Here is a 24,122-nt window from a genome sequence, read left to right as displayed (position 1 = left end):
TCACATTATAGTGCAGGATCAGCTAGGGGGAGCGTAGACACATGCAGTGCCTGAGGAGCCCTTTTCCAGATGGCACTGTGCTGGCACCACATTATTGGCTTCCTTCTGTTTCCATGGTTTAAAAGTAAGAATTTTGAGCCTCTCTGTCTGTGCTTTGTCAATGAGACAGTTTGCAGCTTTTACCGATAAACAGATATAATTTGTAGATCCAATTATTCCAGGTGAAATAGATATTATATTTCTAGTAAAGTGAATAAGACTCTTGACTTATCTTCCAAATTAGGATTCACATCTATTTTCTATATAATTAGTTGCTAGCCTTGCTGTCAAGCTACAGTTACTGTGCCAATATTATCATGGGGGTCATCTGTAAACCATGTTCTTCCCAAGCTGTTCTCTTTTGGGGACTTAGAAATTTAACTTTCATCAATCGGATCATCGTAATCATTTCGCCTTTTGTTTTGTAGGTTAGGTGAAGATATTAGTATTCAGAGAATTAAATAGAAAAGTGCTTCGAAATGGTGGAGTGATGCATTACTATAGCAACATGGCAAAATAAATTAACTGCTTGGGTTCAAGATTTCCCTTTCATAATAATGTCTTGAGTGTTAATGGTGACTTTTCTGAACTATGGGCATGATTTTCAACTGCAGGCAGGCTGTTTCTCACCTGAAAAATAGGTGACTGAAAATTGAAAATGGGGCGGGGTGGGGGGGAGGGGTTGGAGGAGAAGCACCTTGGCCGCCCCTTTATCATCCATGGCCCACCTAATGTAATTTTCCAGTAGGTCTGTAAATGGATGAGCAACACACCCTCCTGTTTTCAGTGGGAGATTGCTTAAATATACAAATTTGGGTTCGATGCTGGTCATAGGACCTTGATTGGACTTATCAGGCTCAAATGGATAGAGCGCGCGGTGTACATGCTCCGCCCATTTGCGCTTGGTGTTGAGTGGCCTAACCAGTGGTTCTTAAAGGGACCACTGGAGGCCACTCAAAAAAATGGACAAAGAAATATTTCAATTTTATTTTTGTGGGGCCAGGAGGATGCAGGATCACCCTTCCCCCAGGCCCGACTTCAGCTGCCCGATTTCCCATCCTTCCATAAGCGTTGAACTGCAGCAGGGAGCCTTTTCGGCATTTGATGTTCGTTGACGGTACTTAAATAAGGCCAGAACTCGAAAATGCCAGCTTTGGTAGGTGGCACATCCACTCTGCCAACTTGGCATCGATATCGGGTAGAAGTCGAAGGTCTATGTTTCTTGATCCTTCTTTTGTATACTAGCAATAAAAAAGTAGGATTTATTCACTTATTTCCTGAATACTGTACAAGTAAATATAATTTAATTGAATAACTATTTTTTGCCATGAGCAGCATATACGGTAGTAGCGTACTGTTTGTGAACAAACTAATTATCTGAAGAAAATACTACATAGTATGCATCAGGGAGGAGTACGAAATACAAATTGGACCAATTTAGGTTTATCTAGAAAAATCCTTCAAATTAGGTCAGCAGTAAATGTCTCTTGTGCTGATTAGATCCTGAGGTTGCAGTCTGAGGCACTTAATCAAAGCATAGTAGCTATGCTTTGCTAGAGGCATTTCTGCCAAACAGATAATATTGCAATACGTTTTTGAATCTTAAGGCACATATTTAAAAGTTTAATTGTATTTTATTGTGTAGCGCTGTAGTAACTGGCTAGCAACATTTTCCTAACTAAGTGAGTTATTGTGTCATTTTCTGGTTGCTTCTGAAGGTTTTGACTTCAGGAAATTAATTTAAAGAAGAAAGTTGTAAAGTTGACTTGTAACGGGCAATTTTTTGGATATGTTTATCTAGCACTGAGCACCGCCTGCCAGGAGTGCAGTTCTGGAAATTACAGGTGCACTCCTTATGATTTTCGGTCCACTTCCTGATGTGCACTCTCAGCATCAAAGTTTGAAATGGGTGTGCATATTTGAAAAATCAACCCTACACTTTCATATTAGGGTGGAAGACACTTTTTTCTTAAATAGTCTTAATTCCACATGATTGTTTGACATATGTTAAGTGTTCACCTGGCACTATAGTTTTCTATTTTTGTTAGCCCCTGCCAATATTATGCCCAGGTATTAAATGCAGATTAAATTTCCCTGTACTCTACCCCAACAATGAGTGACGCTCAAGAGTTCAAGCCCACTAATGTGCCACTGTGATATGTTCCCATGAAGGGGAGCCTTGAGTGTTGGCAGCCTCTGAGTGAGGTTACAAATTTTTGACCAATAATGGCAGTTTTACAACTTGGGTCCATGAGTGCTAAGAATTAGGGGAACAATGATACATACTGAGACAGAGGCACGAGGTTTGGTGCTGTGTGCCCCTGCAGCAAATTGTGCTGACCTCATACTATAAAGTGAGGTTAGCTCATTTCAATATATTTTTGGCACACAGCAGATGACGTGCTAGGAGCAAGTAGGGGTTCTGGTCACTCTTGGAGGGGAGTAAGCTGCAAATTTAAAACATGGAAGAAGCATGATGCAGAGGCAGAACAGATCGATTTGAGATGTTACTTTGGCAGTGCTTTAACAGGAGCTAGATACTTTTGGAGCATACTCCATTCAAGAATACTACCACAGCAGTCTGTAAAGAAACTGCAGACAGAATTAGTGCTGTCTCACCTAGGGTCTAAAGTTGAGAGAAAGTAAGAAAAAAATTTCATGGGCTATATTGCTGCTCAGAGGTCCATTCTTGCACGGATCTCTGATCATACTAAGGTAATTCCCAACAGCAGGTATATGAAAGTAGTGTGGATAGATAATGGAGATGTTTCTTTGGGAAAGCTACATCTGTATCACCCAAACATACTGCTCATACTGGGCCAGGTATTAATACCTATGGTACCTCTGTTGCTGAGCCATATACTGACCAAGCACAAGGAAATACTGGGCCTTCGCCATCCTTGGAGTCAGCAGCCATACACCACACTTTCCCATGCCAGTGCAGAATTACTTAGAAGGAGCACACAGTTAAGAAGTAAAAGACACACCATACACTTTCATTAAGGGGAAACAACCAAGTCAAACACACTGAACTCACCTGAGCCATACTATAAGTGTGAATAAAACTTGGCCTAATTGGTACTGCAATGTGTCCTGAGAGTCCATTTGAGATAAGGCAGAATAAGCTAGTTGTGGAGAAATGCTGCTGTATTTATGGATCTTGATGTGTTCTTGGATCAATGGACTTCATACTTTATTTGGCAAGGGTTTTGGGCACGTGCAGATGACTGTTGTGCGCTGGATGTTCCAGATGCTTAAATAAATGTATACACTGTTAGGTATACAATGTGACTCTTGCTTAATGATTTGTTTCTTGTTTAGACAAGTCTTCTGTTTCCTGGTCAGGGTCATATACTATCTCTCTTCTCCTTCCACTTCATCACAAGGTCACTTTGCAGGGTGAGGCTGTGTAGGATGCAGCAAGCAACAATTATTTTGGAAACCTTTGGCGTTCTGTTCTATAACACCACTTCAATCAATGCAGGCATCTGAACCTTTGTTAAGTGAAAACCTCATGATACTATAGTATTATGAAAATAGTGCCAATAGCTAGACTAAATCAATCACCAAGATGACCATTAAAGTACAGAGAACTTATGCCTTCAGGATATAAATAAATTGGGAACAATTCAGAGTGATGTGCCTCAATAATTCCGAGACTCGAAGGTAGCAGAACAAAACAAGGCTTTTATTAACTTAGAACGAAACACGTAAGCGAGAGAGATGTCGTCCTTCTGGAGATTGGGGCTAGACTGAAGCTAGCTTACAAACGGGGCCAGGTATGGGCGGAGCCCTACACACAGCACATTCCAGCACATTCCAGTATACAATACAGCACATTCCAGTACACAATACAATGAGGTCTGGGGGAAGGGAAATGACACTGAAACCGATCTCAGTCACAGGCAGTGATGAATGGAAATATTTCATCACATTCACCCCTTCTATAGATTTAGTCTGTTCGGGGGTTTGATAGTCCTCTGCGACCGACGTGGCTGTTGCGGTGCCGCGGGTGTCGGCTGGGTGTCCCCGGTAGCCTCCTGGGTCTCTGCCGGGGGTGCCGCCAGGGTTGTTGAAGGGGTAGTTGGTGGGGGTGCCGTTGGTCGGTGTTCTTCCGGGGGTGATGAAAGAGTAGTGGGTGGGTAAGAGTTGCTGTGATCGTCGTTGCTGCTATTGCCGTGGTTGTTGTCGATGCCGGCTGGGGCGACGTCTTTTATGGACACGGTGTCCTCCCTTCCGTCGGCGTGCCGGACATATGCGTATTGGGGGTTGGCGTGGAGTAGGTGTACTGGCTCCACGAGAGGGTCCGTCTTGTGGCCCCTCACATGCCTTCGCACGAGTACCGGACCTGGGGTGGAGAGCCATGACGGCATGGATATGCCTGAGGTGGATTTCCGGGGAAAGACAAACATTCGTTCATGAAGCGTGGTATTACTGGCCGTACACAATAGCGACCGTATCGAATGGAGCACATCCGAGAGGACTTCCTGCCAGCGGGAGATAGGGAGGCCCTTGGTCCTTAGAGCTAGAGTGACTGCTTTCCATACTGTCCCATTCTCTCGCTCCACTTGGCCGTTACCCCGGGGGTTGTAGCTGGTGGTACGGCTCGTGGCGATCCCCCTGGACAGCATGTACTGGTGTAGCTCTTCACTCATGAAGGACGCCCCCCTATCCGTATGGATGTAGCTCGGCATACCGAACAGGCAGAACAGGCTGTTGAGGCATTTAATGACCGTGGCGCTGGTCATGTCTGGGCAGGGGAAGGCGAATGGGAACCGAGAGTATTCGTCCACAATGTTCAGGAAGTAAACATTGCGGTCGACGGACAGGAGGGGGCCCTTGAAATCTAAGCTGAGCCGCTCAAAGGGCCGTGTAGCTTTGATTAAGTGGGCTCTATCTGGGCGGTAGAACCGAGGCTTGCACTCAGCGCAAGTGCGGCAGTTCCTGGTCAGGGACCGAACTTCCTCAATCGAGTAGGGTAAGTTACGGGACTTTATGAAGTGGAACAGCCGCGTGACCCCTGGGTGGCAGAGGTCGTTGTGGAGGGTCTGTAGCCGATCCCCGGTGGCGCTGGCACACATCCCTCGTGAGAGGGCGTCAGGGGATTCGTTAAGGGCCCCTGGCCGGTAAATGATGTCGTACTCGAAGGTGGAGAGCTCGATCCGCCACCTAAGAATCTTATCATTTTTAATCTTCCCCCTCTGTTTATTATTGAACATAAACGCTACCGACCGCTGGTCGGTAAGTAGGGTGAAGCGTTTGCCGGCTAGGTAGTGGCGCCAGTGGCGCACTGCCTCCACGATGGCTTGGGCCTCCTTTTCCACGGAGGAGTGTCTGATCTCGGGCCCTTGGAGGGTCCTCGAGAAGAAAGCTACGGGCCGCCCCGCCTGGTTGAGGGTGGCCGCCAAGGCGAAGTCAGACGCATCACTTTCCACTTGAAATGGAGTGTTCTCGTCCACTGCCTGTAGCGTGGCCCGCTCAATATCCTGCTTAATGCTTTTGAAGGCGGCGTGGGCCTCAGCAGAGAGCGGGAAAGAGGATGCTTTCAAGAGGGGGCGGGCTTTGTCGGAGTAGTTGGGGACCCATTGGGAATAATAAGAAAATAACCCCAGGCATCTTTTCAGGGCTTTGGGAGTGTTGGGCAGGGGCAGCTCCCGTAGGGGGCGCAATCGGTCGGGGTCTGGTCCGATTTCCCCATTCTCCACCACGCTGCCTAGTATGCAGAGGCGCGTGGTGTTGTAAACGCACTTGTCCTCGTTGTAGGTGAGGTTGAGTTTTTGTGTGGTTTTCAGGAACCTCTCGAGGTTCGAGTCGTGATCCTGCTGGTTGTGACCGCAGATGGTGACGTTGTCGAGGTAGGGGAAGGTTGCCTGCAAGTGGTGGTCATCGACCATGCGGTCCATCTCCCTCTGGAAGACCGAGACCCCATTCATCACCCCAAAGGGGACTCTGAGGAATTGGTAGAGGCGTCCGTTCGCCTCGAAGGCGGTGTACAGGCGGTCCTCTGGTCTGATAGGGAGCTGGTGGTACGCTGACTTGAGGTCGATGGTGGAGAACACCCGGTATTGGGCGATTTGGTTCACCATTTCTGATATGCGGGGTAGCGGGTAGGCGTCTAGTAGGGTGTACCTGTTGATCGTTTGACTATAGTCGATCACCATCCGTTTCTTCTCGCTACCCCTTACCACTACCACTTGGGCGCGCCACGGGCTGTTGCTGCGTTCAATAATGCGCTCTTTCAGGAGCCTGTCTACCTCGGTCGTGATAAACCGCCTGTCCTCCCAGCTGTACCTCCTGCTTTTGGTCGCTATTGGCCGGCAGTTAGGGGTAAGGTTCGTGAATAGCGAAGGCGGCTTTACCTTCAGGGTAGCCAGACCGCACACTGTGAGGGGTGGCTGGGACCCACCGTACTTGAGCGTGATGCTTTGGTGGTTGCACTGGAAATCCAGGCCCAAGATCACGCTCGCACATAGGTTCTTCATGATTAATACTTTAAAATTATCATATACAGTTCCGTTAACGCACAATTGTACCGTGCAGTAACCCAGAATGGTCGATGTCTGGGTTTTGTCAGCCATAGAGATGGTACCCTGAGTAGGGACCACCTTTAGGGAGAGTTGTTGTGCCAGTTCTGGGTGGATAAAGCTCTCCGTGCTTCCACTGTCAATTAAGCATTTAACCCAGCACCCGTTTACCTCGATGTCCACCATTGATCTGGATAGCGGGTGCGGCCTGGTCTGGTCCACTGTGACCGATGCCACTGTAGGGCCCTGATCGATACAAGATGGCGTCCACGCTGTCTGCTCACAAGATGGCGGACCCCACGAGGTCGGGCAAGATGGCGTCCAAGATGGCCGCTCCCACGGCGCACACGCGGCGGTGGCGGGTTTTCCGGCGGGGTTCCCTCTGCACACCTTCCCGAAGTGCCCCTTCTTACCGCACTTAAAGCAGGTGGTGCCTTTCGCCGGGCACAGGTTTCTGGTGTGCTTTGGCTGCCCGCAGAAGTAGCAGTTGGGTCCCTGACGCGTCACGGCTGTCGTAGGGCTTCTGGGGGGAGAGCGGGGCCCAGCCGGTGTCGGGCTGTCGGGCGGGGAAGATGCCTTCCAAGATGGCGGCGCCCTCGGTGCACACGTGGCGGCGTGGACGGCGTGGGCTGAAGAGTAGGCGTCCGAGTTTCTCTGGGCCACATCCAGGGATCGCGCGGTGTCCGCAGCCTGTTTCAGGTCCAACCCCGTTTTTTCCAGCAGTCTTTGCCGGATGTAAGTGGAGCTGAGGCCTGTGATGAAGGCATCGCGAACAAGCTCGTCAGTGTACACCGCGGCTTTTACATCTCGGCACTTGCAGTCTTTGCCAAGCATTTTCAGGGTGCTTAGGAACTCCTCCACCGATTCCCCAGGTCGCTGTGCGCGGGTGGCGAGCAGGTGCCTAGCATACACCTCATTCGTAGGCTGCTGGTAATGCGCCTTTAAGATGTCGCAGGCGGCCAGGTACGTCTCGGCGTCTTGGATGAGGGGGTAAACCCGGTGGCTTACCCAATTCCGCAGAATTCCGAGTCTCATCCTTGCAGCGTCCGTAGCGTCTTTGACGGCTGCGGAATTGTCCAGGAAGAATTCCATACACTCAAACCAGTGTCCGAAGCGTGTTGATGCGTCCGGAGCATGTTGATCCAAATCCAAACGTTCGGGTTTCAGGAGTTGATCCATAGTGTTGAAAAAATAAGTTAATAAAATTGATGTGCCTCAATAATTCCGAGACTCGAAGGTAGCAGAACAAAACAAGGCTTTTATTAACTTAGAACGAAACACATAAGCGAGAGAGATGTCGTCCTTCTGGAGATTGGGGCTAGACTGAAGCTAGCTTACAAACGGGGCCAGGTATGGGCGGAGCCCTACACACAGCACATTCCAGCACATTCCAGTATACAATACAGCACATTCCAGTACACAATACAATGAGGTCTGGGGGAAGGGAAATGACACTGAAACCGATCTCAGTCACAGGCAGTGATGAATGGAAATATTTCATCACACAGAGGTTGAGTAACATCAGAATGCATTAGTTCATACCTGCAATCCCCACATGGTGAGTTCCTGCTCCCATGTTTGCCATTGTGCAGTGGTGTTGGTCAGAGATGCTTTGCCAGGAGGAAAGAATATCAGAAGGAAAGTCAACCCGGCTGCTCTCTCACACTTGATAGCTAACTCCAAAGTTGCATTGGCAAAGGCCTGGAAGTTAATCATCAACCCTCAGTTTCAACTCCAGAATAGTATAGACAATTGGAGAAAGTGAAATTTATTTAAAATTGAAGTAGGGAATATAAAATTGCTTGGATTAAAAACTGAAAATGCCCTGTTTTTATTTCAGATTTCAGGCACCCACAGTATTTTGATTTTGTATAAAATAGTTTGATACAGTTTTCTCTTTTGTGTATTCATAATCATTTGTTTAATTTTGGTAAAATATCATGTTTATGCTATAATTGGCTTGTTTTATAACACTGTGTACAATTAAAAAGCCAAAGGTTCAAAAGCTAAAGAATACATAATATACAAAACATGACCATCATTTCACAAGTGTTAACTACTAAAATTATCTATTTTTGCCCTTACTAGACATCAGCTACTATGTTGCTGGAGGCAGCACTTGTATTGTAATTAAATGTTTTGCTATTTATAGCAATTATGCTTTTTAATGAAGACTTGTTCTACTTCAGAGTAAATACCTTCCAAACTGAGTTGATTACTGGAGCAGTGATACAATTATACTAAAGGGAAGACTTGCTATAGAATGGTGTTAATCAGTCAAATACTGATGCTTAGTAACCACCTTCAGTATCTGCGCCTGCAAGGGGTATGGGAATGTTTTGGAACTTAAGTCTTTTTATAATTTAGAATAATAAAAAAAGATTGTCCAACCCTCCTTTTCTGAAAATAGTGTCTCACGGAGTAGTATGGGTTCCTCTGGTATCTTGCCTGAATGCCCATTTTCCATGTATGGATCTGGATAATGAGTGGCAATAGATGTTCCAGCAGCAGCCTAGCAGTTATTAGTGGGAACTGTGGTTTACCACCCCAACCCAGGAATACTGAGGCCAGTTGCAGTATCCCCAGCTGTTTTCCCTGTTTGAGAGCAACTAACTCCTTGCAGACCAGGCATTGATGCCGGGATGTTGCTGGCCTATGGTAGTACTACACTACATGATGTAATTACACTTTGAGCCATTAAGGGAGCTAGAAAAGACCTTTTAACCAAATGTATAAAAGTTATGCTTTTATCAGTCCGAGCATAGTTACTAATATGTGAAATTACCCTATTACTGCAGACGAGAGTCCTACACATTACAAGAGTGACTACGCTTCAAAAGTACTTAATTGGCTGTAAAGCGCTTTGCGAGATCCTTGGGTCATGAAAGGTGCTATAGAAATGAAAGTTCTTTTTTTTTCTTTTAGGGTGATTTCTACATTGTGCTTTAGTCTTTTTAAAATAGTGTGTGAACAGTTCCTTGTTGTATTTTAATGCAGATATTCTTTGCCTTATAATTAAGTATTTTTGCACAATTATATATTTAGGAAAAAATCTACAGTTTTATGCTACAGTTATACTACATTACAAAGGTTGGATGAATCCCAGAGCTACTCAGCACTGGTTTGTCTGAATGACATTGTAATCTGCAGAGGACTTAATGACAATTTGGCACAGAATCACATGCACAGAATCCCTGTGTTATACCTGTTGCTTGCATTTGATTCTTCTGCAACCTGGGGCCGTGAATTTAATAGTGCTCAGGGGGCGGGTTTGGAGGCGGGTCTGTTGTGAAAATCGGAAAAACTGGGTGTGGGCTGTGAACCCGCCTCCATCCCACCTCCACACAACTTTGGCAAGTGTCGGGTCAGCCGCTCCCGAACTGACCTGACACCAAATGGCGGGAGAGGTAGTTAAGGCATTTAAAAGCTTTTTAACTGCCTGGATAATCCTATTTTAAAGACCTAATCGGATTTTGGAGGTTTTTCTCCATGCTGCCCGCCTTCCTAAAAACACGCCAGGTGAATCGAGCCAGATTCAGCGATGACCTGAATTGTTGCCAGCTGCTTGAGCAGCTTAAAAGCGTTCCTGCAAACTCTCATCCTTTCACATACCACAACTTAGTGCTTTGAGGCTTGGGAGACATTTAACAGCTCTACTAATCTTCTGAGTGTTGTGGCTGAAATCCATCTGCTGTGTGACCTGGTCTTCAGATTCGGAGGAACAGCAGCCGCGGCAGCAGCGCAACCAGGCACAGCAGCAGCACCAACAGCAAGAGCGCCAACCTTCTCCTCAGCCACCTGATGGTGCAGAGGGCATCAACACAGGCCTGCACCTCGCCGCAGGAGAAACCCCCAACACAGGGTTTACAGGCATGGGATGAGCTTCCTCAACATGAGTGAGCAGCAGTGCCAAAGGAGGCTGAGACTTCCACGCGACGTCGTCGCTGATATCTGCACAATGTTGCACCAACACCTGGAGCCCAGAGGAGCGTGTTGATACTCCTTACCAGTGGCTGTCAAAGTCACCACCGCACTCAATTTCTTTGCTTTGGGCTCCTTCCAGGGATCATCTGCAGACATTAGCAGCATCTCCCCGTCGGCCGCACACGCCTGCATCACACAGGCTACCGATGCCCTCTTTGCAAAGGCGCACAATTACATCCACTTCTCCACGGATGAAGCAAGTGTAACTTTGCTTGCAGTTGGCTTTGCAAATATGGCAGGCTTCTCAAGGGTGCAGGGTGTCATAGACTGCACACATATGACCATTAGGGCACCCCATCACAACCCAGCTGTATTTGTCAACCACAAGGGCTTCCACTCCCTTAACGTCCAGCTGATGTGTAACAACAGGAACATCATCATGCATGTTTGCACAAAGTACCCTGGCAGTTGCCATGACTCCATCATCTTGCGGCAGTCTACTATGCCTCAGCTCTTCAATCCGCCAACCCAACTTTCCGAATGGTTACTTGGTGACGAGGGCTATCCCCTGAAAAAGTGTCTCATGACATCGATGATGAGGCCATCAAACAAGGCTGAGGAGCGCTACAATGTGAGCCACATTTCCACCAGAAACATCATAGAGCAAACTATCAGCTTTCTCAAAAAGCGATTCCAATGCCTTGACAGATCTGGTGGAACCCTGCAGTATGCACCAGCCACGGTGTCCAGAATCATCGTCGTCTGCTGTGTCCTGCACAACATCGCACAGCAGCGTGGCTCAGCGCAGAGCATCCTTGGTATAAAAGGGGGAGGATGAGGAGGACGAGGAGGAGGCACGCCTTGCTGGATGTGGCCAATGCAGCAGCACTCTAGCACATTGCTGGCTGTCATGCAAGGGATGCACTCATCCATGGCAGATTCACGTAAGCTTACGCTTCAACCACAGGTGGCTAGCGTATGGCTATGAATGTGTGGACGACCTTCTTAAAACGTCATACATCATCTCTCCAATAAACGGTGCTTTCCTACCACTTTCAGCATCATCATTACAAATGCAAGTCGCCCTGAGCCCTCAATGTGCAACTTCCATTTCCCAGAACACATAGGCCACAATTTCAACTGTTTGCCATCACTTTTGTTTAATACCATCACAAAAGGATGACAAAGGCAAATAAACAACAGAACAAAACACCCAAGTGACTACCCTTGTGACTATTCGTGTGTTAGCTTCCTCTTACTCATGCTTCTATGTGGTGCTTCCCCTGTGGCTTCAGCAGATGTAGAAGCACCTTGCTCACCTTGAGTCTGTGCCTGCTTAGACGCCTTTGGCGGGTGTCCTCTGGGTTTGGGAGCCTAGAAGAGCTCTGCTCTTCCTGCAGCTATGCAGGGGCTGAGATAGCCATCTCAGTTGGCTGAGTACTCTGGGGCTCTGACCGAGGGTTCCGCAGTGGCATGGTTGTGTAAGCGCTTGGAGAGGAGCCCACACTTCCTTGTTGTCTGCAACCAACATCCCTCTCATGGGTCACCTGCACTTCATTGCTAGCAAGTGGCTGGAGAGCACCTTGCTGCACATCAGTGGGGCCATGAGGACCCGTCTCAGCACTGACAATCCTCATAACGGGGACGTCTATGAATCTCTGGTGTCCCTCCTCAATAGATGCTCATCTATCCTCAATAGCAGACCATCTATTTAGAAGAGACACCATGTTGTTGTGTGTCTGGCGACTTATGTCCTCCAAGGAGGCTGCCACCCTCTACATGGCGGCACGTTCATGCGCCATTGCCTCCACAAAGGCAGTGCTCATGTTCGAGATGGACTCCTCCATTCTCTCCACACTCGCAGTTACCCTGGAGGTAAACCCTGTCAGAGACTCCTGCACTTATTCCTGGAGTTCCAGCACCTATCTCTTTCTGGATGGCCCCAGAGGCACAGCATCTACATGCATCTACATGCAGCTGAGCAGAGCTACGTGGGTCCCGTGACCTCCGACTAGGACTCTCCACTGCTGTCCCTGTCTCCACCATCTGCTGATGCTCACTTGTGAGCTGTGATACACCAAGTGACAACACTACTCTATGTCGCAAAGGCCCCACCGAGGTGTGAGTGTCTGCACTGGTACTGGGTGTGCTGAGTCCTGCTGACGCTGCTCCCTCAGAGGCTGCAGGTTTATCTGAGGAGTCGTCTGGCTCTTCCGCCTGGACAGTGGGGAGGGGGGTGCTCGATGGCCTTTTGGGAGAGTAAAGGCAGTTAGACATCTGATTTTTAGGTAGCAGATGCATTCTATTGCGCAGATGATACAAAGTGAATTTCTGTGAACATCATATGCCATTGCAGTCAATCATGAAATCTAAATGCGAGGGATAAAACTTTATTCTGTCACCAGCTTCATCTAGTGCACATGTCTCTCCGTCCCCCACTTCCAGCTCCTCGCCACTTCCAACTATCTCGTGTGCAGCCTCCTCAGTACTGGTCAATGTCACCAAGGATGCAGCCCCTCCTCCTGTCTTTGCTCTCTCCCTCTTATTGTGGGCTATCTTTTTCTGCAAGGAACAACACAAGTGGAGTTTCAGCGAGAGTGATGGAGTGAGTGTGAAGAATCCATAACATTGAAGCTTAGAAGGAGACCAAGATGGAGTGAAGTGCCAAGAGGAAGCTGCCTCCCTGTGCATTGTTAGTTGTTGTCGTTGCGTAACAGTGAGAGCGAGTCTGAGGGATGCATAGTAGGATGGTGAAGTGATTCAGTACAAAGAGAGAGATGGAGAGGTAATGGTGCAAGGGAAGTAAGGGTAAGATGGGATGTGGAGGAGCAGGCTTACGAAGCAGAAAGCTGGCGATGAGAAGAGAAGGGAAGCAGATTGAAGGTATCTGTGATGTGATACTCACTTTTGCTGACCACAGAAGATCATTAAACCGTTTCTGGCACTGGATCCAGCTGCATGAACAAATGGACCTTGCGTTTACCTCCTCAGCAATTCACAGCCAGGCTGCCTTTGTTTGCTGAGGAGGCTTCCTCCGGCCATCGGGAGGGAACAGAATCTCCCTGCGCCCTCTTACTCCCGCCACAAGAGCTTGGAGGGAACCCTCAGTGAAACGTGGAGCAGCCTTCGGTTTGGAAACACTCATTGTGGCCTTGGAACATTCAGAGACCAGCAGAAATGAGAAATGAAAGGATGAGGCTGCATGGGGCCTCTTAAAAACAACTGCAGCAATGATGTCATCAGAGGCGACTAATAGACCCGATCCTAGTCATTGGACCAGCCAGCGCGCACCATGGCACGACAATTAAAATTTCAATTCGGGAGCGGCTGAAACTGGCAGTGGGCCCAGAACCCGCCCACCAGGCAACCCGACTCCAACCCGCCTCCTCCATTAAGATCGCGGCCCTGGCGTGGGAATAATGTTGGCTTCACAAAATATCTAGTTAGAAACATAATTGAGGGCTGTAAGAGTAAGTACAGATAGAGATTAAGTAATTCGTGAAACATGCTGATTCCCAAATTGCTGAGAACTTGGAAATAGGTATCATGCCAAGGATTAATAATTTAGTTGGTTAAGATAATTGAGTATTATGGAGCTCTGGTTCATTTAGGTTTGGGGCGGGGTAATGAGAAACTCTGCAGAGACTTGCCCCAGACAGAGATTGAGTAGAATGAATTGTACATGATTCATGGAAGGAATAAACTTTGAGTTTGAATGGCTCTTTATCATTTCATGCTTTCTTATGTTATCAATCAAAAAATTGCAGATTATAATCTCAGGAATTTCTGTTTAGCTGGCCTTTCACAGTTGAAATGGGTTTCCAATAGTTCAGCCAAATTGCTGGGTAGTGCAATGGTTATAGTGGAGAATTCTCCTTTAGGGAAAATTAAAAACATGGCTCCTGTCAATCATCAAGCAACTAAATTTATTGAAAAGTCTATCGGCTGCAGCCTTGTAAATTCTCAGCCAATTACTTACTTCTGGGGATGAGAGCTGAATGTCAGGAAAACTGGGAGGAAATGGTGAAAGGAAACTGTACAGGTTTGGTTGATTGTTAGGCGATTTGATACAAAGAAACTGTGATTCCCAGTACTGAAGACATAATGACATAATTTTAGAGTATGTACTTCTTAAATTACAGTAATCAAGCCTGTTATTATATATACTAGCAGATCTCCTGTGGCATTGCTCACAGTGAACAGAGGTTACTCTGCTGCAAGCATTCCTATCTCTCTGTTTCACAATTAAGCAACGCAGTATGATTTATAACAAATAACTTTATTCAGCCACAGAGGCATTTCCATTGAGGCTAGCCCATCAAGTCAGCAAAAAGTCACCATTACACTAAAATCTACATTTATCTGATTTGCATTAAAGCACAGAATCTAGGTCATGGCTTTTTGTTTTAATCAACAATTTTCATAAACACAGCTTTAGGCATTAATATTTTCTTAACAGTTGCTTTTATTTTTCCCTTCATGTTCAGAGGTATAAACTAGAATGTGTTGAGTAAAAATAATATAATTTTAATTCCTTTCAAAAACAGCCTGTATCTATTTAAGGTGTTAGCCTTGGCTCAGTGGTAGCGCCCTCGGCTCTGAGTCAGCAGATCATAGGTCTAAGTCCCACTCCAGAGACCTCAGCTCATAATCTAGGCTGACACTTCAGTGCAGTACGGAGGGAGTGCTGCATTGTTGGAGATACTGTATTTCAGACGAGATGTTAAACTGAGGCCCCATCTGCTCTCTCAGGAGGACGTAAAAGATCCCATGCCACTATTTGAAGAAGAGCAGGGGAGTTCTCACAGTGTCCTGGCCAATATATATCCATCAACCAACATCACTGAAATAGATTATCTGGTCATTACCTCATTACTTTTCGTGGGACCTTGTAGTGCGCAAATCAGCTCTTGTGTTTCCCTACATTACAGCAGTGACTACACTTCAAAAGTTCTTCATTGGCTGTAAAACATTTTGGGATGTCCTGGGGTACTGAAAGGCACTATAAAAATGCTAGTTCATTCTTTTTCTTTTTTGTTCATTTAAATTATCAAATAGGCATGCAGTTCTATGTATTTAGGATGTGAGTTTTAATAGTGAGGATTAGGGTTGCAAAGGGGTGGAAAGTTTCTGGTAAATTTCCAGAAATTTTCCACGGGAAGTTTAGCTTGGGAATTTTGGGAATTTTTTCCAAAAAAGCACATGCTAGCATAATATTGTTTTTTTTTGTATTTCTTTCATTTTTTTCCACAGGTCCTCTCTTAAAATTACTAACAGAGATGAAATCTTAATTATTAAGGAATTTCTTAATCAATATATGTTTATCTTCTTACTTGGCTTGTTTTAATAATTACAAGTTTTGTGTGTGACTGTGAACAAATGTGTCCTGATTGGTTGGATGAGTGGATGAGCAATTAACTCCTTCTATTGGTGATGTATTGTCGTGCGTGCGCAGGTCATGCTTCCATCACATGGAGCATCAGGAAAAATTTACTCACCCTGTTCAATTGTGCTGATCGACTGCAGTTCGACACAGAGACGAATGCCCTTTATTTCTCTACATAGAACAATGCCACGTTTACCGGCGGATGTGTGGAAGCATTTTACCCCAGGCATTAAAGATGGAAAGACTGTGTACATGTGCAAACACTGTACAAAGCCATATGTAAAGAATGCCACAAAAATGCAGCAGCATTTATCCAAATGCAACAACTTCACTCAAAGCTCACAGCAGTCAGCCCAGGGTTCCTCTGCTTCCATTCAAGAAGATGATGGTTCACATTCAGCATCAGGCTCCTTATCATCAGCAACTCCTGGCCCACTTGGAAGGTTCTTTGATACAATGGATAACCATAGCCAGAAGAATGCAGATGAGTGCCTTGCTCGAGCTGTATATGCGACAGGCTCACCCCTCATGCTCACAGCCAATGTGTACTGGAAGAGATTTTTCAATGTTATTCGCCCTGCATACTGTCCTCCCACCAGACATGCTTTGTCTACTTATTTATTGGAGGCTGAGTATAACAGAGCCCAAGGAAAGCTCAAAGAAACGATAGAGATGGCAGACTGTGTTGCAGTTATCTCAGATGGGTGGTCAAATGTACGAGGGGACACTGTACAAGAGAGCCAAGCAAGTTGTTAAGTATGTCAGGGGAAAACAGGTAGTTACAGCAATCTACAACTCCAAGCAAATGACAAAGAACAAGAACACCACACTGAAGCTGCCCAGCAACACTAGATGGGGTGGCATTGTTATAATGTACAACAGCCTTCTGGAGGGTAAGGAGTCACTGCAAGAAATGGCAATATCCCAGTCTGGGGATATGGAAACCACCATCAAGAAAATACTGCTGGATGATGTGTTTTGGGAGAGAGTGGTTAGCAGCCTTAAACCAGTAGCATCTGCAATTGCTCAGATTGAAGGAGATGACGCTGTCTCGTCAGATGTTCTCAGGCTTTTTGCTGATTTAAAAGAACAAATCAGCATTGCCCTACCCACATCCCTGCTGCTCAAAGCAGAGGAGAAGGCAATTGTTCAATTCATACAGACGCGTCAAGAATTTTGTGTCAAGCCGATTCATGCTGCAGCATACATGCTGGACCCAAAGCACGTTGGGAGACCAATACTTTCTGGAGAACAGATCAACAGCGCTTACAGTGTGATTTCTACCCTCTCACGCCATCTCAATCTGGACGTGGGCAAAGTCCTGGGAAGTCTGGCAAAGTTCTCTACCAAGCAAGGTCTTTGGAATGGGGACGGGATATGGGAATCATGCAAGCATATCAGTGCACATACCTGGTGGAAGGGACTTTGTGCATCTGAGGCCCTGTCACCCATTGCATCGGTGATGCTCTAAATCCCACCTTCATCAGCGACCTCTGAACGAAACTGGTCATTTTTTGGGAATACGCATACAAAGGTGCGCAACAGGCAGACTAACAAGAGAGTGGAGAAACTGGTGACTATCCGGGCGAACCTACAACTTATTGAGCCAGATACAGAAGTGTCCACCGCACAGCTAGACAGTGACACAGAGGAGGAAATGGACATGTCAGAGCCAGAGTCAGAGAATCAGGAGGAGCAATGATGAGTAGAAGACTCAGAAGACTCATGAGTAGAAGGCTCAAAGGGACAAAAAAGGACAAAAGGACAAATTACAGGCTAAATAAGCTGACACTCTTTATTTTATTTTAGATGGGTCTTTTTTGTGGGGGTTCAATGAAGTTCAAAATTATAACCTAAATAAAGTTTTGAAAGCCTGTTTTTATTTGTATGGAACAGTATGTCTATTTTGATGACAAAGATAATATAAGGGTCAGAGACAAAAACCATCAGTGTGCAAAAAACTTCAAAATTCCCATGAATTCCCCAAATTCCCATAAATTGCCGAAAATTCCCATGGAAAGTTTCCTCTTTTAAAAATTCCCAGAATTTTGCAATCCTAGTGAGGATCAAGAAATATAAAACCTAAGAAAAAATTACACTAATTAGCATCTTTTATTCTTTACCAAATATGTCTGGCACAATAATTAGTGTTACTAAAGGCTTCTGCTTTTATTAAACATGTTTAATTCAAGACTTTTATTTAGAACCTCCCTCCAAACTGGAATAATCCTACAACCCTTTCAGATCTGTTGATTGTTTCTGAGTTCTGAGTACAAGCAACTAAAAAAAGTAACTACTATAACCATTTAGAATATATTACAAAATAATATAAAGACCTGCTCCCTGCTGACTCGGCGGTTTTTGACTGTATTTTTGGGAAGTCAGCTAAGATATAGTATGCATGATTTGGCTTTCAAAGCTACCTCACAGAAGTTGAAGAGTTTATTTCTGATGTACACAAAAACAAATTACCTTAACTGCTTCAAATAATGCTTCTCTGACAACTTTCATTAGTAATTTTCATTTGATCCAGAGGAGGACAGAAAGGGTAAGGCTTACAAATAGAAAGTCCTGGCAGATTTGTGAATAGCTACTGATAAATCTGAGAATGTGCCTGAACTGAAGACTTCAGCATATAAACATAGGCCTCCAATATGAAAAAAAATTAACAGGCATTCCTAATATAGAAAATACTATGTATAGGTGAGCTTAATAATTTCCGTATAAATGTTGTAATTTTGATTACCTTAGTTTTAAGTGCTCAAATTAGTAGAAAAAGCAAGATGGTTGCCGAACATATTTGAGAAAGTATTTGTGATTTGGTGTCTACTTTGCCTTATTGACAGATTTGATGAATCCTCACGCCTGATTTGTTGTTTCAATATCTCCTTAGAAGTTCTTCATTTGTAGTTTTTCTCTCCACCTTTGTCACATATTGTGATGGGCTCAAATTTCATATACGTGAAATAGTGGCAAATCAACTGCAAGAAATTTGCATAAGAAGTGTGACACAGGATGTGTGATGTGATGGACAAAATGCTAGAAGGAACTTTTTAAAAGATATATAATAAATATTAGCAGATCTTCATTGTGTTGTTCACAGTGAGTCAGCAATAGAAGTGTTATGCATGCACAATGTATTATCATCAAAGCCTAAATAAATCAAATTGTGTTCTTCTGGTTTTTGCTGGTATTTTGGGGATTGAATTTTGCAACTATCTATTTTGCCATGAAAACTGCAAATCAGTGACCCTATTATTATATTTTTCTTTACCCATAGTTTTTATCTCTTTTTTAAAAAAAAGTCTAGGATACAAAAGATGGTAGGCAAGTTCTACCAAGTTTGAGAGAGGTGCGTGATATTTAGGAGAAGTGGTCCTGGGATTTAGCAGAACTAGTGTAGGGGCCCGGGAGTTTATCAGCACTGCAATGAGGTTTTACAGCATGGGTAACATCTGACGATTTCTATAGCACTCAGGTGGGTGCCACTGTGGAGAACAGAGCCATTTACCCTATTTAATCAGAGGTAAGTACAATAAATAGTGTGTTGCACACCTCTTTGCCCCCTCTCTCCCACCCACCCCTCCCTCCGCCCCTCTCCCACCACTCTCTGCAGTCAAGGAATGGCATTTTACACAGGGGAATCTAAAAGAGAGGGGTGGTAAGTAAGTATGGTGAATGCAGTGAAAAAATATCTATAATAAGAAGTAATGGTTCGTTAAAGCAATTGATCAAAGCAGTTTATCTCTATTTCCTCATGAAGCAGTTTATTTCTGCCTTCTCATGAACTAGGTTTGATGGCTGCCAAATGTTTAAAACAAATCAAAGTACTTAACAAAATGAGAGGTTTGTTTGAAATGAGACCAAATCCAGATTAGATCTTACTAAACAGGAATTTAACCACTATTAAATCTGCCATACACTGTATTCTATTCAATCACTTCTTCTGATTGGCAGGATGCTGTATGTTCAGACTGAGAACACTCACTCAAAATCCAAGCTATCTTCATGAGAAAATCATAACCTATTTGGGACATCAACAAATCACTCCACCTCCTGCAGCAACATATCAGTGACCAAAGCAGAGCTTTCCACTACCCTGTAAAGAAAACTAGGAAATCAGAAATCCAAGCAGTGGCCTAACTGCATTATGGACTGACTTGCTTATTCTCAGCTCTGAATTTATTATTACTCAACTCTAGAATATAGAGATAACATATGGGCAGAATTTAATTGGAATGCTCAACTGAGATAGGTAGGAAATTCATCCTATAATTCTACTTTTGGATCTTAAAAGGTTGTTACTGAGGGGGGAAAAATGCAGAATCAAAACAAAAATTCAGAAAGCATTTAGAAAGAATTGTGGAAACTCAGCGGCCAAATTGTGTAATTAGAGCAATGAATTTATATCGGCATTTTCTAATATAAATGTGCATCACTGGAATTTATAAAAGCAAAAGTTTGATGGAAAAAGTGTGACACAAACTTGACGACAGGAAGTCAAATGGCGCAGAAAGGAATTGTGCACATAAATAGGATCTTCCTGTTGCTGGGAGCAGGGCAGATCAGTGTGTACAGTTTGTTAATAGTATTTTTCATGTGAAACTAAGAAAATCCTGGTGACACTGGGAATATAACTTTAAAGACCCTCTTTCATCAGAAATTCCTGTTTACGAAATGAATTGGTGGCACGTTGACATATTGCCGGTGCTTTGTTTTCATTTTCTGTGGGTGAATTTGTGCACCCCTAAAGATAAGGGACGTTAGTGTTGGAAAATGAAATACTTTAATATTTTACCGTCTAGTGCCCAGTCTCAGCATCCAACATTCCCAGGCCAATCACAGAGCTTTTGCATTTCCTACACCAACTATCCTTATAATCTCTCTGACCAAGATTGTCAAGTTAAAGGCAGCTTTTTTGCCTTGGCCCACTCTTACCAGGAACTAGATTGAGACTGCCAGGCTCATTTCTTATAGGATCATCATAGACAGCAGGCAACAGACTGGGCTGCATTCCAATTCAGGTGAAAAGATAGCACTAATGATCTGTGGTATTGAGGTTCCTGTACACGTGGTTGTTGTAATTGAGCTGTCACATTATTTTCAAAGTCAATGGTAGCACAAGTTAACTGGAACAACATTTACAAGACGATTCTATTATCTGAAAGTTAGGATCTTTACAATAATGACCAACAGTATCCATCTGTAACCAGCTTTGACATATTTAACTGTTTTTCCAGTAACAGCTTTTTACCAAGTTTTTGTGAAGAAGAGATTTTAATTTGCAAGCTGTGCCAGCACAATCATGCATTCTAATATATCCAGAGTACATCTGAAAAAATACAGAACTCTATGGTTCTTCTGTAATTGTGTTTGAATCTTGGCTATAGAAGATTTTAGATTAAAAAAAATAAAAATTGAAAAGATGTATTCGAGCTTTCATATTGATTTTGTTTTGTTTTATGTAGGACACAGCAGGTCAGGAACGTTACAGGACCATTACCACAGCTTATTACCGTGGTGCTATGGGCTTTATCCTAATGTACGACATCACAAATGAAGAATCCTTCAATGCAGTGCAGGACTGGTGAGTATGAAATAAGGTTTCTGTGCTACACTGATTTAACAGCTGTATGTCTGAAATGGCACTGCAGCTTGATCAAACAATATTTGTTTTCAATATTTAATAAAATGCCAGTGACTCTCTCATGACATTGCGCATGATAAGTATGGTCCCTTGTCTCTCTCTCACCTGTCTCTGTTGTCTTTGGAATTATATTTTTCTCTCTGTCTCCTGTTCTGCCTCTGTGTCTCTCTTCTCTTCTGTTTCTCTTTAAATCTTTTTGCTTCTCTCTCTATATTTTTCTTCTTATTTCCTTTTAGGTAGGAGGTGGCATGATGTGACAGGGAAAGGAACCACCAAGGGCTGCATGCTGGATTTTCAGTGGGATTTGAGGTGAATATGTGGGCTGCAGCCTCGAGTGGCTCCCTTCCCAGCCCTCCCCCACCCTAATGCTTCCATTGCATCACCTACCTCTTTGTTTTCTGACTACTCATTTCTTTTCATTTCACCTCCTCAATCCCATCGTTACCTCTGCACAATCCTATCGCTGCCTCTATTTTTGCCCTCTGAACTACTTGCTCAGTGCACAACATTCTCCTCATCTCCCCTTGGTTCTTTTGCCAATTATCTTAAATCGGTGCCCAGTAGGTTTAACTGATACCTAATGGTCTTGCCTCCAGGGTGGCTATTTGGGTTTGGTCATGATGTGTGACCGGCAAGAGAGAAAGGGTTATCCTCCTGTTTAAAATCAATTCACTGTTGCCTTTTTCCAATAAATTATCCATTACAGTGTAATTGAGTACAGTCTTCACTCACAAATTTCTAAGGGGGCTAAATTCGGTTGATTTGCGCCTCCTGTTAGCACCAATCAACTAACGCCTGGGCGCAGCGCCGCTATCGCTTCCTGCGAAATTCAGCGGGAGGTTAGCAGCGGTGCCAACTGTTAGCGCCACGTGGCACTGCGCTGCTGGCGATGATGTCATCACCGTGCGCAGCGCCCTGCTTGCATCCCAGCTGTAATATTGGGTGGCGCCTCCGACTTACCACTGGACGCTATGTCCGCCGGGGTCAGGGGGACCTACCTGCGGCCGGGGCAGCGCAAATTAAAGGGAAGGTCGCAGGCGGCCATTTTTGTTGCTGCCCGCCTGCCACCACCTGCCCCCGTTGATGTCCCCAGCCCCCGCAGGGTGCGGGCTGCTCTCCGTGAGTCCGGCACTCATCTTGAGAGCCAGGCTCGTTTGCCGGCATTCCCAATCCCTGGTGGCCCAGCTGGGCACGGGATGCGCTGCACCAGGCCCCTCCTCTTTAATAAGGGGAGGAAGGCCTGTAGTACCGTGGTGCGATGTGCCAAAGCTCGTGGCGCTGCGGCACGTAACGCCGCGATATTGGCTCGCAAGAGGGGCGCTACCCAATTTTTACTCCTAAATGTCTTGGCGAACGGAAAGTTCAAACTTAATCCTAACATGTATCCCAACAATGTTGAGTTTCATTATGTAGCCGTGGCTGGGTCTAGTAATAAAGATGAATGGTTAATACTGTTCTTAATTTTGTCAATCCTTCTCTCACTGCTTCCCCCCTCATGGAAAACTGTGGGCATGTCACTAATTTGCACAGATCATAGTCTACAACAAGAATTTTGAAATAGCCAAATTCCAGCCAGTCAGTGCATTCAGAAACCAACTAATTTCAATGGCTCCAAATAAATGAACATGGCTCATGTATAAGAGCATTTTGCAGTTTTACCTAATCAAGTGAATGCTGCAGATAAATCTATATATATAAATAAGTATGTGTCTCTCTGTCTGTCTCTCTGTCTGACTCTCTGTCTGTCTCTCTGTCTGTCTCTCCGGCTATACAATCAAAAGTTATAGAGCGTACCTACAGATGTGTTATATCAAAAGAAAGCTTATCATTAGGGGACTCTCATAGGCATATTTACTTTTTCGTTGGACAAAAATTGTGCCGACGGTATACAAAAAACGTTCAAAATTCCGCTCATTATCTGCTCATTAGCATCGAGTGACATGAAGGTTGACCAATCGTACAGTCGAGTGACCCGACGATCGACCAATCACTGCGTCACGGGGTCGGGTTCATTGCGTGTGCGGGCGGACCATCCTAGAGTTGAGTGACGTGACGATTGACCAATCCTACACTTCAGTGACCTGATGGTTGACCAATCGGTGCATGTGTGGGCGGGCATAATCATTCTGAACTGAGGTGAGTGTCAGCCATCTTGATTCTTAACTATTCATTTCTTTTTTCCATCGGGGCTTTATCTTTTAAAAAGAAACAAATATTTCGGCCATTTCCTCCACACTTACATTGGAAATCAACTTTAAAAAAAAACCCAGGGAGCGCTTTCCGACAAAGACGTCACGGTTTTCATTCGGAGGCAGACGGGGGGGGGGGGGGCGGGTGGAGAATGTTTAATGGATGTTTCCCCGCTTTAATTACCGACTTTTAAAAATTTTACTTCAGTTTTTTCCTAAAAATATAAATAAACTCTCTGTTCATAGCTCCTTATTTCTCTCGGGGTTTCATCTTATTAAAAAAAAATTAAAACATTTCGGCTCCTTCTCCTCACGTCACCTAGCAACAGTAACCAGGGAAGCCTCAGTCCAACGTGACAAGGAACGACTACAACTACCAGCATGCTGTGTGCGTGCTGCACATGCGCATTCAG

General features: G+C 44.8%; 1 protein-coding gene across 3 annotated transcripts in view; it reads left to right on the top strand.

Moving 5' to 3' along the window:
• LOC147123368 (ras-related protein Rab-3C) overlaps nt 1-24,122 on the top strand; it is a 390,864-nt gene that overhangs the window by 256,952 nt on the left and 109,790 nt on the right. For all 3 annotated transcript variants that reach the window (XM_085971707.1, XM_085971697.1, XM_085971717.1), the window contains exon 3: nt 21,342-21,460. In XM_085971707.1, the coding sequence (XP_085827833.1) occupies nt 21,342-21,460 (119 nt within the window). The remainder of the gene's footprint in view (nt 1-21,341; nt 21,461-24,122) is intronic.

The sequence above is a fragment of the Somniosus microcephalus genome, chromosome 2 (genome assembly GCF_052327205.1).
Source record: "Somniosus microcephalus isolate GS21.2 chromosome 2, FLI_Smic_1.0, whole genome shotgun sequence".
In the NCBI taxonomy this organism is placed as follows: domain Eukaryota; kingdom Metazoa; phylum Chordata; class Chondrichthyes; order Squaliformes; family Somniosidae; genus Somniosus; species Somniosus microcephalus.
Note: the sequence above shows the minus strand (reverse complement) of the source record. Positions and strands in the feature narration are given on the sequence as shown.